Source organism: Elephas maximus, chromosome 16 (assembly GCF_024166365.1).
Source record: "Elephas maximus indicus isolate mEleMax1 chromosome 16, mEleMax1 primary haplotype, whole genome shotgun sequence".
Lineage (NCBI taxonomy): Eukaryota > Metazoa > Chordata > Mammalia > Proboscidea > Elephantidae > Elephas > Elephas maximus.
Genome location: NC_064834.1, coordinates 61,657,881 through 61,677,197, shown reverse-complemented (window position 1 = coordinate 61,677,197; position 19,317 = coordinate 61,657,881). Strand labels below are relative to the sequence as shown.

At 44.6% G+C, this 19,317-nt stretch overlaps 1 protein-coding gene across 1 annotated transcript in view; it reads right to left on the bottom strand.

Moving 5' to 3' along the window:
- RBM20 (RNA binding motif protein 20) overlaps window positions 1-19,317 on the bottom strand; it is a 197,810-nt gene that overhangs the window by 27,096 nt on the left and 151,397 nt on the right. The window contains exons 9-10 of the mRNA XM_049855099.1: window positions 11,526-11,669; window positions 8,736-8,867 (exon numbers count right to left, since the gene is read on the bottom strand). Coding sequence (XP_049711056.1) covers window positions 8,736-8,867; window positions 11,526-11,669 — 276 coding nt within the window. The remainder of the gene's footprint in view (window positions 1-8,735; window positions 8,868-11,525; window positions 11,670-19,317) is intronic.

Here is a 19,317-nt window from a genome sequence, read left to right as displayed (position 1 = left end):
ACTCCAGACCACCTGTCCTTCAGTCAGAGTTTTGTCACTACCTTGGGGTAGAGTAAGAAGGCTCATTTGGAGGTGACTACACTCAATATGGATTGCACTGAGTCAGTCTTCTTCCTGCTTGCTCACCTTGGTCTGTAAAGTGGAAGCTCCCTACTGTACCATCAAGGGAAAGGCCAGCCTGGGATAGCTAGTCCACAGAAAGACCCACTACAGCAGCACTGCCTTCACACAGACCAACACATATACAAACAGAGCTCTGGAGAGCTGGTGGGCACCATCAGGACCTAGTACAAAGAATATAATCTGTTGTCACCATCACCAGGGAGGCCAAATGCTGGGCCTCAAATCTAGAAGCTAGAAAAGGCAAAGGCTAAATAATATGCCACCAAACTGGGTTAAATATACCATGGCAACTTTTCAGAACAGAATGATAAAAATTCTCCAAGGAGGTTGGATGGGGGATTTTCTGTAGTACAGAGTCCTCAAAGTCTCAAACTGTTTTCTTCTACTCCTCAGGAAGCTGAAATCTTCCCGACCGTTCCTTCCAGCCCAGACCCAGGAAAGCCCGGGTTAAGTGGAGGGTGGCCTTCTCAGAAAGCAGTTGAGGCTCTGCAGACTACTGAGGGACAGCCAGGATGGGGGTAGGGTCTGGGGCAGAGACCAGCAGTGCTGGAGCAAGTCAGGCCGGTCAGGGTTAGAGGCATTCCAGGAACTTGAGGTCCCTTAGCACCATGGTCATCACTGACAGCACTTCATTCTCTGCCCCATGCCCTCTGCCTCTGGTGAGGGCAGAGCTGGCCTTCGGGTACCACAGATAAAAACATCCTCTAGTGGCCGCTGGGATGCCCTCAGCAGGTGCCCATGCAGTCTTCCAGATCCAAGAAGCTTCTTTAGAGTGCCTCTCTGGGGACCAGAAGAGCCTCTTCCTGACTTAAACATTCTCTGCTCCTTATTTTCCCCACCACAGAATATCCTCCTGGGGCCATATTCAGCACAAGGCCCTCTGGAATTACTTATATTCAGGCCACAGGTTTCCAGGGAGCCAGGGCCCTGGGTTGCTTATCTTCACACAACACCAGCACAGAGCCTTGCATGGACCAGATGCTCCATGATACTGGGTCCAAGATGGAAGGCTAGATGGATGGGAGGATGGTGCTACAGAGGTTGCTGTCGAATGAACAGCATGGTCAGCAAATGGCTACATACTGGGGCTGCTCATCACTGGCATTGTGAGCCCTTCTGAGGATCAGAGGGTCAGCTCCTCTGTTTTAAGCGATTGTTGAAAAGTGTTTGGCACTCTCTGGACCAAATACTCTGCCAGCAGGCATCTGAGAAGGGGAGAGACATGGCCAAAGGTTTTCAGATAACAGAATTGACTTCTCAGAGTTCCAAGAAAATCGCCTCAACCTGCTTTGGGTACAGTCTCTGCATCCTGTGGTTAAAGGTGTGAAGGAGGCAGGTTAAATGCAGCTGTACTTATCCAAGAAAAATGGAGATGAGGGAGGTCTATGATGACATTTGGGGTAACTTTTTATTGCAGAAAATTTCAAACAGACAAAAGTAGAGAGAATGGTATACTGAACCCCAATAAACCCATCACCCCTCTTCAAAATTCTGAGCAAGCTTGTTTCATCTAACTCCCTATCCTCCTTCCCCACCCTCTAAATCATGGTATCTTTTCATCCATTCATGGTAACATTGATGCAGCTCAACAGCCCACAAGGGGATCATCCACCTGGTGAGATCCCAAGTCCCCTGCAGTTGTCCTAGGGAAAGGCTGACATGCACCAAGGGGGACACCATGATTTGAGAATCTCAACCCACAAAAAGCAGCCCCAGCTTGGTCCCCAGTGGGCTGGGTCAGTGGGGGTCAAGGCTCTTTGCCTGTGGGGGAGTCACATCCATCACCTATAAAGGTGAGATAATGAGGCTCATCTGGCAACCACCAGTAGCCTCAGGGCATGGCAGGCCACACTGATAAAAGCCAGAGTGTTTGGCCAACATGAAAGGAGCTGCTAGAGAGCTCTGTGCCCTCTGAGGGCTTCCCAGCTGTTTTACATACCTCGAGAGTCCTGGGCTGATACTGAAACCTTCCAGATAAGCCCTGAATTCATCAGAGCCGGAGCCTGTCAGGGCAGTCCTGATTGTTTGTGACATTACTGTGTTTTCACAGCTTCAACATTGCTTCTCACCTGACTGCTTCTGCCTGAAAGCCCCTTCCCTGTTGAAGTAAATTCCCATCATCCTTTAAGGCCCTGCTCAGTAATCACTCCTAAGTCACGCTGCCTTTTGTCACTCATCTTCTGAACTTATGCATACATGTTTATATCTTGTATAACTTTGCAAAAGAATAACTTGTCTACCCAGTTGGATTGCAAACTCCTAAATAAGAACCATATCTTATATTCATTAAAGCTTTTAGTATAATGACTTACCCAGAGACCTTCAATCATCATTTGCTGTTTTACCAACTGAGAGTATCATGGACCACTCACAACATCGCTTCCCAGGGGCTCTCTTTGGGGCTAGAAGGCTGGGCTGTGATTCAGAAATCAGACCCTCTGCTCCCAGAACCACCTGGAAGCTATCTTAGCCCCAGCCCAAAATAATGAATGAGAGTCTCAGGGCCAGGGAACCTGAAAACTCCCCCTGATGATTCTCTGATGTAGTGACTGGAAGACACTGGTTTAAATCACTGCAAGTTCCCTTCTGCATCTAAGATGCTATGACACTGTACTTAGACCTCCCTTGTCTCCATTTTTCTTGGGTGAATACAGCTGCATTTATAGAACAACCCAAAAAAGAGTCTGAAATTCTTGTCCAAGTCTGCAGGAAGGAAAACAACCTAAGATCTTGAGAAGCTTGAGCGTTATAGCCAATACCCCTGTGGCTCTACTTGGGGAGATCTTGTTGCTACAGCTCTTGCCACCTACCCAGACCCACGAGGGTATGAGGCAGAGGAGTTACAACTCCCGGGCCTTTATCTGCCTTCCCCCTCAAGGCAGGAACTTCACTGCCAACATGAGGCTCTTCACTGAGCCAAAGGCATGCAGTGACCATTGTTTCACAGGATGGTGGTCACTCCTTTCTCCAGAAAACTTTCACAAGGGTAGTTCAGAAAGCAGGTGATGGTTGGAAGCCAAACGCCTGCCCCACAGAAGAAGCCTCTCCATCCTATCCAGTGGGCCCTGAAGTTTGACATGAGCATATTCAAAATATTCAACCACCAGAACTGCACGGGCCTGACCAATTCGGGGTTCTAGGGCCAGGTGGCCCCCACTGTGCCTGTTGTTTATTCTTTAGTTGCTGGATTGTGGGAAAGCCTGGGGCCTGGGGAGGAGATAAGGAAGGATGTAGGAGAAGAGCATATGGGGACTTGGGCCAGTGACTCTTTACCAACCGATACTGAAGGGTTTTGATATCTTAACAACCAGGAGGGCCATACTGGTGCGTGTTGTTGTTGGCTGCGGTTGAATCACCCCCTCCCTCTGACTCATGGGGACCTCCACAACAAATGAAATCCTGCTCTGTCCTGCACCGTCCCTATGATCAGTTGGGGATTAGACTATTGTAATCCATAGGATTTTCACTGTTTTTCAGAAGTGGATCACCAGGCATTTCTTCCTACTCCATTTTAGTCTGGAAGCTCCACTGAAATCTGTTCAGCATCATAGCAACACATAAGCCCCCAGTGTCAGGTGGTAGGTGCACATGAGGTGCATTGGCTGGGAATCGAACCTACGTATCGGCCCTGGTGAACACACAGTAGGTTCTCAAGACATGCTTATTACTCAGGAAAACAAGACTAGGGCTGAGGAAGTGGTGACACTTTGTCGTTGTTGTTAGTTGCCATGGAGTCGATTCTGACCCATGGCAAGCCCATGTATGTCAGAGGAGCACTGCTCCATAGGGTTTTCATGGCTGTGGCCTTTCAGAAGTAGATGGCCAGTCCTGTCTCCCGAGGTGCCTTTGGATGGGTTCAAACTGCCAACCTTTTGGCTAGTAGTCAGAACGCTTAACTATTTGCAACACCCAGGGACTTTGGTGATATATTAAAGGGCTTTAATTTCTTTAATTCCTTAATACCAAGTAAAAACATTTCACATTTTATTGTTTATTGTTCAGATTCTCATTCATTCTGCACATGTATCACAACCTATTACTATGTGGAAGGCCCCGCCCCAAATATCCTGAGGAACATTATCCGCCCCCCCAAAATAATGTAAGGGGAAATAAGATATGAGCATGACAAAGTATCACTTAAGAGAGGGGATGAAAAATCCCTTATAATGTCAACTTTCTCTCCCTCCACTTTGCTACGTGGGTAAAAGGTAAAGTTAAAGAAAGACCAATCACCTCTGTATGTCCTGCACTAATCACCATACCCTGTGTGGTGGCCACTGGGCTCGGAGACCTCCCCAGAAGCCGTTCTCTTTTCTCCTGGTGGCAGCGCTCTTACTCCAGAGGTCTGGGTGGGCCTCCACCCCTGGATCCCAGGCTGAAGCAGGAGAGACAGGCCTGGCTAGTTATAGCATGGCCCCCCTGACCTCAGGGATTGGTCCAGAGATGGGCATGTGTCCTAAGCTAGCCTGATCAGAGTGACTCAGGACTTTGGTGGGAGTAAGCAGGAAAGGCTTTGGCGCTCCCTTGTTGAAGGAAATGGGGGGATGAGAATCCAGAGCTGGTGTTGCTACTGAGTCTACCAGGCCACCTAGAAGAGCAAGCCTGGAGCTGCCAGGGGCTGTCCCAGGGAGCCCCCAAAAGCTAACCAAGCAGAAAGCAGAACGGCAAAAAACCAAGTCCTAATGGCATCATAGAAGCCCTGGTGGTGTAGTGGTTCAGAGCTCGGCTGCTAACCAAAAGTTCAGCAGTTCAAATCCACCAGTTGCTCCTTAGAAAATCCTATGGGCAGTTCTACTCTGTCCTATAGGGTCGCTATGAGTTGGAACCAACTCAACGACACCTAACAACAACAATCATATCATTTGGTACCTGACTCAAGCTGTACCTGCAGCCAGGACTACTCTTGGACTTTTCATTTACACAAACCAATAAATTCCTTTTTCGGCTTAAACCAACATGCTTAAATGAGATGAATTTCTGTTACCTGCAGAGAGAGTCCTAGCTGATTCACATCAACTTAGGGGCCACAAAGCACACATTCCTATGTAGTTGAAAAGCGTTCTACGATGCTTTCACATATGTTATACCTTGTGACCTTCACGACTCTGAGAGGCAGTGTAACAGCTCGGGGAACAGAAAAGCCTTACTAAGGTTAGACAACAACATGTTCTAGGCCCTTACTACTTAAAGTGTGTTTAAGGACCAACAACATCAGCAGCTCCTGGGAGCTTTTCAGAAATGCAGAATCACAGCCCTGTCCCTGCATTTTAGCAAGACCCCCCCAAAGGATTTATATGCACATTCAAGTTTGAAAAGCACTGTTAGAATACTCTCTCTGCTACTTACTGGCTGGGTGACCCTAAGAAAATTAGTGATTTCTTTTGTCTTTTCATTTGGACAATGGAGATCATACTAACACAAAACAGATGAAGATATAGTGAGAAACCAAAACAGTCTTAGGTTTTAATTATGGCTCTTCCAGTAACTAGGATCTTGGGCAAGTTACTGAACTTCTTCTATTAGCCTCAGTTTCCTCATCTGTAAAACTAAGACAATAAAACCTGTCTGACAGAGCTGACGTCAGGATTAAAGCAGATAACGTATGTAAAGTACCTGGCACACTACTCGATCCAGTGACCAGGACACAACTAGCTGTACATATCATTGTTATTATTGTTGTACTGTTATAATTATGGTAATTACCTACCCTATCAGTCTACTTCCGTAAAGATTACAGCCTTAGAAACCCTATGGGCAGTTCTACCCTGTCCTATAGGGTCACTGTGAGTCGGAATGGACTCATTGGCCGTGGGTTTGGTTTGGTCCACCCTACATACCTCACAGGATAGCGTGATTATGAGACTCAAAAGAGACATTACATGCAAAAAATGCTTAAAACCAAAGGTTTTAGGTTCAAGTGAATCTTTACCAATCTAAAAACTAAGGTTCACAAGAGGTGAAGCAACTTGTCTAAGCTCATCAAAGCAGTAAAGGGCGGAGCCTAGATTGGCACCAATACCTTCCAATCTGGCATAGATCATATGGCTGCTGATGGTTTTAGGTTTAAACGCTTTTCCTCCCCCACCGGACTGTGAGCTCCTCTGTAAGCTTGCCACTTCCATATTCGAGGCACCCAGCCCAGTTCCTGCCCATAGTGGGCACTCAGTAAAAACCTGCTGAATGCAAACCTTGACCATCCAACCTCTTTAACCTATGGATTCTGCACCACCCCAAAGTATCTTCCTCAGTCAGGTATCACAGTGCCTTGGTACTTTAAGGAACTGATTACTGCTATTAATCCTAATTAGAAACTTATGACAACATCTCATTTGAGACAAAAGCTCCACTGAGAACTCATTGCAGAAATTCAATTCTATCCCCCAGGGGAGAGTCCAGGAGAACAAGACCTTTGCCTATGTTCAGAACAGGGTGGGATCTTTGACTTGTCTGAGAAAAGTAATGTGCTGTCATTAGTCAGAAAAAAAAGGAAAAAAAAAAAGCCAGGTTCTGCCTGAAGCAGAACTATTGGCCAAGGCACTTCAAAAGCAATAATGCAAGCAAAGCAGAACCAGGATGTTGGCAACTGGTTGACGTATTACTGATCCATATATGTAGACTTGTCAGAATGCTAGTCCTAGCTAGAAATAACCACTGTGCTTTTGTCTCTGATTTCAATCTTTAAGGCAAATTAAAGGCTATGGATCTTGAACAAAACGAACTCTGAGTAAATGTGAAATGAGCTGAAGTGAAGTAGAAAATCTCTGTTAAGTAAGATGGTAGACAGCACAAAATAAGATGGTAAGTTTAAACACAGATATGTCATTAATGCTAATAAATCCAAATGGACTAAGTACTCTAGTTAAGAGAACTCCTACAAACCAATAAGAAGACACAATCAACAAAAAAAACACATGGGCCGATGACTTGAAAGGGAACTTCCCACAAGAGAAGATCCAGATGGAATAGCCAATACACATATTAAAAAGTTTTCAACCTCAAATGGTAACCAGGAAAATACAAAATTAAAACATGATATACCATTACACTCTCCTCAGACAAGAAAAACTTTTAAAAGTTGGACAAGATAAAGTGTTAACAAGAATATGGACCTTTGGAAAGTCTCATATACTACTAATAGCAGTGTATATTTGGGACAACAATTTTTGAAGCGCTCTTGCTATTATCTAGTAAAGTTGAGGGTGAACGTGCCCTATGACCCAGCAATTCCACTCTTGGTTATGTGCCCTTAGTTTTACGCTGAAGCACATCTGTACCACAGTAACATTTTTAAGAATAGTAGTAGTATTCTAAAATATATATATATATATATATATTATTATACTACAATACTAGTAGTATTGTCCCTAATATCCTAAAACTGGGAACAACCTACATTGTCCATCGACAGTAGAATGGATAAACTGTATAGCCATACAACAGAAATTTATTTAACAATGAAAACAAACAGATACCTCCAACAACACAGATTACATGTCAACTGAAAAAAGCAAGACACAAAAGAACGTAGACAGTAAGATTCCATTCGTTTAAAGTTCAAAAACAAGCAAAATTAAACGATAATGTTTAAGGAGCATACATAGGTGGTAGGACAATCAGGAAAAGCAAGGGAATGATTATTCTCAAAGTCAGGAGAGTGGGGAGGGAGGCGTTGAGCTTGAGGAGGAGCTCCCCGGGGGCTTTTGGGCACTGCCAGTGTTCTACTTCTTGACTTTGGTGGTGGTTTTATGGGATTTCACCCATTATTTATTTTTGAAACAGTACATATATATCATTAGTCACTTTTCTGTATGTTATACTTCACAATAAAACAAAAAAGAAAGAAAGGCAAAGAAAAGAAATGTAGAGCAACCTAAGAGAAATAAAAGCCAAACCAAAATAAAAAACCCTGTTTGGAGTTATGGGAATTCATCCCTGAAAATCCATGGGGTTAATCTGAAAGTGGCCAATTTAGTCATGTAATACTTAAAATGACTTGTACTGAACTTAAAACATAAGTATGGAGAAAGAGAATCAAAGATCAGGGGTGGTGACAGGGGAGGAAAAAGTTAGCGAAGATTTGTTTGGGCAGAGAGAGGCCGTATTCAGGGACTTAGGCCTGAAACTCCCACTACCGAAAAGCAACAACCTTTCCCCCTTCAGGGACGGATTAACCAGTAAGCAAGGTACGTACAGGCTTACTTGTGCTTCCTTACTAGTCTGTAGTGCACGGTTTCATCTGTTTTTCACTGCATCTGATTAGTAAGGAAGCACAAGTAAGCCCACGTGTACCTTGCTTATTGGGTAATCTGTCCCTTACTTCATCCTTGGAGACCCAATACAGACATGGCTTTCTCTGTAAAATCTTTCCTGACCGCCAGGTATTTAGTCATCTTGCCTCAAGTATCTCTGCATTTTGTACTTCCAGTAATGAGCACTTTTCTTGCCATGTTGTAATGGTTTGCCTTCCCATGTGAGATCCCCCAAGGCAGTGAGTAACCTCTGGATCTTGCCCTGCCCTCCCCTTCCTGCCAGCACCTAGACCAGTACCTGACAAGTAGGAGACTGTCAGCTGATGCTTGTCGAATGACTAAGTAAACTCGAGAATGCTTTACCTTCAGTTGCAATTCTTTATATCTCTTGGACATCCGAATGAGCAGTTTCTCACCATTGATCACAGCAGATTTTTCTTGGTAATACTGGACCATGGCCTGGGCAGCTTCTGTGTAAGCCATCTCTAAAAAAGCCTAGGAAAGAAAGGAGGATGTACATTGGACTTTTGCAGTTTTACAGTCTTAAAATTCAGTACAAGGTATGATTCCATTTTTTATGAAGTTCGGTCAAGAATAGGCAAAATGAATAGATGCTGACAGAAGTGAGAGTTGTGCTTCCCTCCGGGGTGGGGGTGGGGAACTGACTGGGATGGAGCGCTGAGGAAACCTTCTGAGTTTTTGGAAATGTTCTGTATCTTGATCTGGGTGGTAATTACATGGGTGCACACATGTAAAAAATTAATAGCGTTGTCCACTTAAGATTAGTGCACGTTACACACTTCAGAGTACATAGTTTATACCTCCATAAAAAGAAAAAATTCAGTACAAGTTAAAGCTCTCTTTGATCTCATCTGTTCAAAGGGACCTATTTATTAACTTCACCAAAAGAGCTCATTATAAGACGGCCCTTCTCCAGGTCCCCGTGGTTACTACACATTATTTCTTAATTACGTATGTCCATTCCAGGCTACATCACGCCATGGAAGCCCCTCTGGGACAGGATGGGTCCATTAACCCCCAGTTCCCAGGTGTCTGTTGCACACGTGGCCCTCAGCTGACTCCTGCAAAGCTCATTGTTTGGCGGAGCCTATAGAGGAAGATGGACTCACAAGCCCTCACTTTCCTTGCAAAGAAAGAAATATACTCCAAAAATCAGGGGCTCACCAACCCCCAGGCTGGAGGGAAGGCCGTGTTCCTGTGAGTTAGAGAGGAAACCCCCAACTGTTTCCACAGCCATCTTTCCTCTGTATTTAGCTGTTCTAATAAAACGCATAATAAAACGCATAGAAAGGAAAGGGCTTTTCCACTCAATCCATTCTACAGAGAGTTTGACGGACTTGTCAGTCTGCCCCAGTAGCTGCTGCAGCAGATTTGTTGCTGTGATTGTTTCTTAGATTTGTTTGCTTTGTATATTCTGACACTGTGCTGATTCTGCTCCCTTTACGAGGAGAGGCTTGTGACAATGGGGCCCTCACTGTAAGCCCCTACTCTCCAGTTTCCCTGAACTGAATATTTCTTGGCAGAATTCATAAAAGCCTAAACAAGCCCATTCTCCCACCTTCCCTCAATTTATGTTTGAATTTCAGATGTACTGCCTTTCTGCATGCTGTCACAGCAGAAGTGTGTAAGACCAAGAACTCAAGATTCTCTAGTGTTTTATTTCTAGTTCTGCCACCCAGCATTCTATGTTCATCTTTCTTTTAATTTTTATTATGCTTTAAGTGAAAGTTTACAAATCAAGTTGGACTCTCATACAAAAATTTATATATACCTTGGTATATAGTCCTAAATGCTCTCCCCCTAATGAGACAGCACACTCCTTCCCTCCACTCTCTTTTTGTGTCCATTCGGCCAGCTTCTGACCCCCTCTGCCCTCTCATCTCCCCTTCAGACAGGAGATGCCAACATAGTCTCATGTGTCTACTTGATCTAAGAAGCTCATTCTTCACCAGTATCATTTTCTATCCCATCGTCCAATCCAATCCTTGTCTGAAGAGTTGGCTTTGGGAATGGTTCCTGTCTTGGGCTAACAGAAGGTCTAGGGCACCATGACCTCCGGGGTCCTTCTAGTCTCAGTCAGACCGTTAAGTCTGGTCTTTTTACAAGAATTTGGGGTCTGCATCCCACTGCTTTCCTGCTCCCTCATGGGTTCTCTGTTGTGTTCCCTGTCAGGGCAGTCTTCAGTTGTAGCCAGGCACCATCTAGTTCTTCTGGTCTCAATGTTCCTCTTTCTTGATGCAAACATGTTAGTACCTCTAGATCTCATCTGTCAAATGGGAATAATATTAGCCCAGTGAATCTCACTGCATTAACAGTGCAAGCTGAATTTGGGATACTTACCAAAATAGAATTCCGGAGCCTTAGGATCAAAGAGACCAAGAGGGTAGTCTATCCCCAGGTTGATGGAGGGAGACTAATGATCTGGTGTGGCCTTCAGTCTCCAAAGTTCATGCCTTAGCTAAGAAAAGAATTTCTCCTATGCCTGCTCCTCTGATTCATAAAGTAAAAATATTGATTAAAAATAAAAATATAAGATACTCTGATTTGTGACCACTCTATTAACTCCCCTTTTGACTTTAGAAATGGAAACAAACATATTCAGTGCCCGAAGGCTCAGTCAGTTCTCACAGGTTAAGGGTTCCCAGTTCTAAGATTTAGCAGATATCCACCAACTCCCATTTACTCTCCTGCTCTGAGACCCAAAGGCCTTAGAGGCTAAGACGAAGAAGCAGTAAAAATCCCTGTTTCAGCCAGTTCCAAATTCAGGCCGCTGGATAGGAGAAGCTGGGAGGGTAAGACTGTATAAGAGGCTGGCAATTCAGCGAGAGACTCAAGTCCATGGATTTCTATTTGGGGGGCCAGTTAGGTTTTCTATGCTAATAAACACCCTGTTCCAAAGCACCCCTCACTTCTAAGCAATTCACAAAAGGCTGTATCCATCACAAGGGTGAAAGGATAAAGGAGAAACAAAATACCACCACCACCAAAAACCTCGGTGCAGTACCAACAGGCCAGCTGTGTATCACCTTTTTATGTTAACAACAGCTTCCTTTAAAAAAAAAATTATGTAATTACCCTTCACCAATGTGTGGTCTGTCCCAAAGATACTAGTGTGAAAGTGCCCAGGCCTACCTGATTAGTGGACTTCATGAGGATGTAATTAGTGACCTTCCCAAAGGGCAGCCCCAGGTTAATGACGTCGTTCTCGGTGCAGCTTCCTTCCGGGAGGTTGCAGATGTGCACTACACGTCCAGCGCCCGCTTTCCGCTGTGTGAACTAATGGGAACAAAGAGCAGGGGCTGGGCTTCAAAAGACATTTTCCTCTTTCCCTCACGTCCAGCTATTCCTAGTGGTTACTTTCCCCCAAACAATGATTGCAAAGCTGTCGTTTATAAAATTAAAGCAGAAAAAATAATCCATTCGCCGCACACATAAAAACAACTATTTTACGCCATCTCTTTACAAAAAGGATTCACACTATTTTTAACAAGCAATAATATCCAAGGCTGTCAGAACGTGAAGAAATGGTCATATTTCGCATGTTGCTGAGAACACGTTGTTGTTGTTCGTTGCAGCCTCTGACTCATGGCGACCCCATGCACAATGGAACTAAATGCTGCCCAGTCCTGTGCCATCCCCATGATTGGTTGTGGGTCAGATGGTTTGATCCCTAGGGTTTTCATTGGCTGATTTTTGGAAGTAGATCACCAGGCCTTTCTTTCTAGTCTGTCTTAATCTGGAAGCCCTGTTGAAACCTGTTCAGCATCACAGCAACATGCAAGGCTTCACTGACGGATGGGAGGTGGCTGTGAGTGAGGTGCATTGTCCAGGACTCGAACCCCAGTCTCCTGCAAGGAAGGCAAGAATTCTACCACTGAACCATCACTGCCTCTTTGCAAACATACTTTAGCAATATTTAATAAAACTTAAAACATACATAGCCCATCACCCACCCATCCCACTTTGGGAAATCAGTTCTACAGAAATACAGGCACCAGTATGTAAAGAGTTATATACAAGGGCATTTATTGTGATAATTTATGAGGTGCCAAAAATTTTGGAAAGAGCCTGAGTGTCCAACAATAGGGGAATGTTTGAATAAGTGATGATTCAAGCATACAGTGGAATACTACACAGCCATTAAAAGGAGGACAAAAAAAAAACGCAATCATTTTCAAGACAGGTTTTTAAGTAAAAAATAAAGGTCGCCAAGTAGCATGTGAATGTAGTACTATGCATTTCGGTAGAAAAAAATATACAAGAGAAAGGAACAGATGAAGCAAGTGTTGTAAAATTTTGATGATGATTGGAACTAAGTGATGGCATATAGGGGTTAATTATACCAGTCTCCACGCTATTGTGTAGTTTGGAAACGTTCACAATAAAAAAAAACTTTTACGGGCTATCAGCACAGGCAGAGAAAGGTGTGGGAGGATGCATATCAGCCAGTCAACACTGGTTATCTTAAGAGGGTGGAACCGGAGGGAGAAAGTGCAGGGAAGCATAGCCTTTTCGTTATACACCTGGGCATTGCTTGACTTACAATGTTTTTAAAAATTCCAGTGAAGAGAAAAGAACACAGAAAGGATTTGTGGGAACTAATACATATACCAGGAGCCTGGGTGGCACAGTGATTAAAGCGCTTGGTTGCTAACCGAAAGGTTGGCGGTTCAAACCCACCAGCCACTCCACGGGAGAAAGATGTGGCAATCTGCTTCCGCAAAGATTATATAGCCTTGGAAACCCTATGGGGCAGTTCTACTCTGTCCTATAGCACTGCTATGAGTCAGAATCGACTCGATGGCAACAGGTCGATACATACATGGTTAAGTGCTTGGCAGCTAACCAAAAGGTTGGTGGTTTGAACCCACTCAGTGGTTCCAAGGGAGAAGACCTAGTGATCTTCTCCAGTCAAGATTACGGCCTAGAAAATCCTATGGGGCAGTTCTACCCTGTCACATGGGGTCGCTATGAGTCTGAATCGACTCAAATGCACCCCGAAACAACAAATACATACACACAGACATTTACAGCAACCACCTGCAGTTTAGGGCAGTGGTTTTCAAAATGTTTTTAGCCTTGGAATCTTTTCTTCAAATAAATTTTGCTCAACAGCCCAATATACAACACAAATAAAAGAGGAATTGTTCTGGTCAAACCTTGGGGTCCCCCCAAAGGCACCTCTGAGGACACAGTTTGGAATCTAAGACCTGAGCCGTTACGATCAAAGCTCTGAGAGGGAGGCGGAGTGTCTGTTTGGTCCCAACAAACTTTAATCATAGCCTGGAATATCCGGAGGTTCAAGAATTAGTAACCATAAGTCAACCCAGTGTGGAGGACCACCACTCAGTGTGGAGGAGAAGGGTGTAATTCCCCAAACCTGAAACACGGAGCCTAAATTTGCATAATCACCATTTTCTACGATAAAGTGAACTTCAACATCTAATTACATTTGCTGGAGGTCCGACTCTGCTCAGGTAACACAGGGGGAAAGGAACCAAGGTCCCTTCCCTAACAAGGGCTGAACTGGTTAAAAAAGTCCACCATAAAAAGCTCTCATCTGTCTCATCTGGGCTGAGGCCAATTAGAGGCAATAAGAATTTCCTTTTTTATGGCTCAGCCCTGAATTGGAGAAACCCAGGTACCCCTTGCGACCGCCCCCTCAGCGATGCTCTGAGGTCAAGCACTTTCCCAAAGTAGAACAATGATTCCATGTGTAGCTCAGGCAGCTCCCAGAGACCCCCTTGCCTCCTGGAGTACAGATGGGCCTCTCCATCCCCTGGGAGACTTGGGGGACCAAGCCTGGGCAATGAGGCCTGAACTCTTCTCCAGGGATGAAGGGAGGAGGGCTGTTACGATGCAAGGGTGAGCACTTCACATAAAGACACGGGCCTGTCTGAAATTTAAAGCAGGGCAAAGTGGCGGTCCACTGGGTTTATCAACAGGAGGGCTGAGCCCAGCACCCTGCTGGGTGTCCTCTTAGCAGGGCACCTTTCTGACCCATATGACCTTGCTGTGGTTGGTCTCAGCTTGGGCAACAGAGCAGATATACAGGGCACTTCTGGGGCCATCACAGCTCCTTGTCCGTCTAGTTGCCTAGTCACCAGGCACCATTGTCTCCTCCAGACTGAAAGAACAGCTCAGAGGCTTTTATCTGAGCGTGAGCTCAGCAACTGCTGCTGCTGGGTGGTAGAATGTGCCTCCCAAAGAATAAATGCCTGCACAGCCACCAGTCACCCAAGAAAGAGACGTATTCATGCTGCAGACATGGTAATGAAAGGTGCTGAAACAAATGGGTCTCAATGAAGGCTTTCACTCAAATTTTAAAAATACATTCCCTGAGTGTTTCTGAGCAAGCAGCGTGATGCTGTACAGTAATTTTCAACCTGGGGGTCTCTAAAGTCCTCAAGGGTCTTTGAAGGTAATAATAAGGCAATGGAGGGGGGAATCTCAGCATTGTCTTTGACATTTCAAAAACTCAACCTGAGATCATACTTTGTGTTTCTTTATTCTACCAACCTGGGTAACTCTGGTTATATTTTAGGTAGATCAGGAAGTCTGAGTTGTATGGCCATGTCTCTGATTAATAAAAACAGATAATTAATTATTCATTAATATAAGTCTTGGCAGATATAAACTTCGTGAATATGGAATCCAGGACACCAGCTGTTAGGGGTAGAGAGGTAAATAACAAAGGGGGTTTGGACTGTAAAAAGCTCCATATTCCCTGATGTAGTAAAAAGACCCTGAGTCTAGAAGTCAGAGGACCCCGGTTCTAGTCCCAGCTCAGCCACTCTTTAGGTGTACAACAAGGACAAATTCAATTTCTCTTTCTGAGCCTTGGTTTCCCAATGTTTGGAATGAGGGCGGTGGCCTAGATGTCTAAAGTCTTTTCCAGCTGTAAAATACCTATGCTTATGCAGTTCTAAATTCTAAAATTGTACTCCTCCCAGAAGCTTTGCCAAGCTAACCCTGAGATCCAGGATAATGATAACTTTCCCTAACTGCGCTTGGCATAAACAGGAAACACATGTCTTTTCCACTCCCTGTCCCAAACCATGCACTGTTTGTCCTCCCTCTCTATGTGATTGGTTGTTTATCCTCGCATATGTTCAGAAGCATGTTCCTCTTTCAGACATGCTTGTCTGTGTTGGTGGTGGTCGTCTCTACAGGTCTGATGGAAGCTCCAAGCAGTGAGCTCCTTGCTTATCTGCTCTGCTGTGCCCTGGATAATTCTGCTTCTGCAGAGCCCAGAACAGTGAGATGGTACACTCAGATGAACTAAAGACACATGGGTCTGGGGCCTCTCTGTGGACAGACCCACGTCAAGTATGTGCACCAGCACCAGGGCAGTGACAGAGTCAAACCAAGTCTGCATCTCAGCTCCCCGAGTGACTACCCCTGGGGCCTGGGCGAGTTACTGAATTTCTCCAAACCTCAGTTTGCTCATCTGTAAAACAGGGAAAATAAAAATTGATTCCACAGGGCTGCTTGGAAGAGGAAATACCACAATGTATGTAAAGCACTTTGGTGCAGTGCCTGGTGTCCAGGGTCCTACAAAGAAATGTTTGTTCCTTTTTGCCTCCAACAGTTAAAGGATGTGCTATGATGGTCCTAAACCCAAAACACCAAACCCATTGCTGTTGAGTCGATTCCAATTCATGGTGACCCCATGTATTATAGAGTAGAACTGCTCCGTGGGGTTTTCTGGGTTATAATCTTTATGGAAGCAGATTACCGGGCCTTTCTCCCACGGCACCTCTGGGTGGGTTCGAATCACCAACGTTTTTGGTTAGCAGTCCATCACAAACCACTTGCGTCACCCAGGGAACCTATGATGGTCCTAGACTGGGAAAAAAAAGTCATTGTACTTTGATTATGTAAGAGAAAGTCCGTGTTCTTAGGAAATCCATGTTGACGTAATCAGAGGGGAAGGCTCACAATGTCTCCCCTCTACTCTAAAACAGTTCAGGAAAAATGCACATGTGATTAGAGAAAGAGAGATGGATGATGGACAGCTGATAGAGAGACAGAGACAGGAAGACACACAGAAAGAGAATGATAAAGTAAATGGGGCAAAATGTAACAAAAGGAGTGAATCTGGGCAAAGGACATATGAGAGTTCCTTATACCATTCTTGTGATTCTTCTGTAAGTTTCAATTATATTAAAATTAAGGGTTACCAAAAATAAATTTTTAAAAGACGTGCTCTGGGGAAGAAGAGCAGGTGGGATTTGGACAGAACTGTAAGATCTCACCAATGTGTATTTCTGGAGTGAAGTGTTAATGGAGGCTCTGCCCACATCCCACGTCCTGCTCTGCCGGAGTGAGCTCCCAGGAGGCAGACATACGCCAGGTGCACTTGAAACTTTCCAGCCCAAGGACAAATCTCTAAGAGAGCTAAGGTGTCCTGGGGTTGTAACCAAAGCCCTAATTACTAACCTAAAAGGAGTCATCTTTTCCCAGCCTGCAGGCCAGCACCGACCTTAAACGCCTCCGCAGGCGACCAGGGACCTGGTCTGTACATTTTCACATGCTGGGGCCGCTCATTTAAAACCAGATGCTACTTCTAAAGGGTTCATGTGGTCGGGTCCCAGGCCTCTCCGCTCAATACAAGTCTTTTATAGATGGGTACAAATAGGAAAGGAGCAAACATATTTGTGCATGAAGATTCTGGACCTTTCAATGCCCTATGCTGCAAGTGTGAACAGGCTTCACAGGCAAGGTCAAAGAGTAACTTCAGTTCAAATAACTCACAGAGTTACAATAAAAATGTGGCTTAGGGCAATAAGCCTCAAGAGAAGTCTCTGAAAGTCCTTGCTAGGGCTCTGAAGTGCAGATTTAATTTTCAATTAACTGTCACTGCGCCCCTACTTTAAGGAGCCTTGGTGGTGCGGTTTTTAAAGCGATCGACTGGTAACTTGAAAGGGCAGCGGTTCGAAACCACCAGCGGCTCCTATGAAAGAAAGATGTCGCTGTCTGCTTCCGTAGAGATTTACAGCCTTGGAAATCCTATGGGTTCACTATGAATCGCAATCAACTCAATAGCAGTGGGTTTTTGGTTTTTGGGTATCCCTAATTTCACCTGGCACGAAGCCTGTGGGCCTCTGCTGGTTTAGTGCTTGAACACACCTGAGGACAGACACAGGGCAAATGTTAATGTTTATTCCTCATAATGTTGATTCTGAACATATTATGAACATATTATGCAGAGAGCAAATGGGGTTGGAGTCCATCGCTATGGAACTCAATAAAAGTATCAAATATTTTATAGAGCGCAGTAGCTTTGACTTAGAGTAAATCTACTTTTATTGGTGCCTGACTTGCCTACAGGCGTTGGGTTGTTTACCTGCCAAGCAACTTCAACATTCCCCATAAACTTCAGAGTCAAAGAATGTTAGAACAGGGAGGTCACCTGGTCCACACCCATCACTGCAGGTAAGGAACCCTAAGCCTGGGGGAAGTTAAGGGACTTAAAAAAAAAACAAAAAACAAAAAAACCCAAACCGTTGGCTTCCAGTTGATTCAGACTCATAGCGACCCTACAGGACACAGTAAGACTGCCCCAAAGGGTTTCCAAAGAGCAGCTGGTGGATTTGAACTGCCAACCTTTTGGTTAGCAGCCAAGCTCTTAACCACTGCACCACCAGGGCTTCTAAGGGACCTACCCATGGTCAATGAAATAGTGGCAGATTTGCCATTGAAAATCAGGTCTCACTGAAAAATCTGTCAATCAGGAACTTGTTAAATTATAGTAAATTTATACAATAGGTTGCGTCACACAATGATAGGTTTTTACGTACTGATGTGGAAAGATGCCTAGATAGCAATTAAAAAATATGTATTGAGAACTTGTTTTAAGTGAAAAAAGCAAATTGCGTAATAGAATATGTGGCATGGACTAGGAAACCCTGGTGGTGTAGTGGTTAAGTGCTATGGCTGCTAACCAAAGGGTCAGCAGTTCAAATCTGCCAGGCGCTCCTTGGAAACTCTATGGGGCAGTTCTACTCTGTCCTATAGGGTCGCTATGAGTCGGAATTGACTCGACAGCAACGGGTTTTGGTTTGGCATGAACTATGGAGTCCCTGGGTGGTACAACTGGTTAATGAGCTGGCTGTTAACCCAAGGTTGGAAGTTGGAGCCCACCCAGAGGTACCTCAGACAAGAGGCCTGGTGATCTACTTCTGAAAAATCAGTCATTGAAAACCCTGTGGAGCATAGTTCTACTCTGATACACATGGGGTTGCCATGAGTGGGAAATGACTTGATGGCAGCTATTTGTTTTGCAAAAAAAAAAAAATGCTTTTAATAAATAATATGCACACATATACTAGCTAGAGACACATAGTTATAGCAAAAGACATTTACCTTCCATTTTCTCTGCAGGGTTGGATTTTCCATTTGTTATTTCTGTACTGTTCAAAATTTTTATACCATGTATGTACACTTTTGCAACAAGAAAAAATAAGATTTGTAGAAAGAAAAGAAAAAATAGGGGAAAAACCCACCCAGTTCTGTCTCTTCCTCCAGGGTTCTTCTGCTCTCTTTAAAAATGCACAAGATGGTTCCTGGTGAGGGGACAGGGGCAATGGAAGAGCTGAAATGGTTGGGGAGGGGACAGTGAGTAGCCTTCCATGTGGGAGACCCAGGCTGACTCCCAGCCAACGCACCTTATGTGCAGCCACCAAGTGTCTGTCAGTGGTGGCTTCCACATTGCTATAATGCTGAACAGGTTTCAGCTAAGCTCTTAGACTAAGGCAGACTAGGAAGAAAGGCCTGGTGCTCTCCTTCTGAAACTCAACCAGTGAAAACGCTATGGATCGCAACAGTCCAATCCCCACCAATCATGGGGATGTTGCAGCACAGGGCAGCATTCTGTTCCATTGTGCGTGGGACCGGGGGCTGACTCAATGGCAGCTAACAA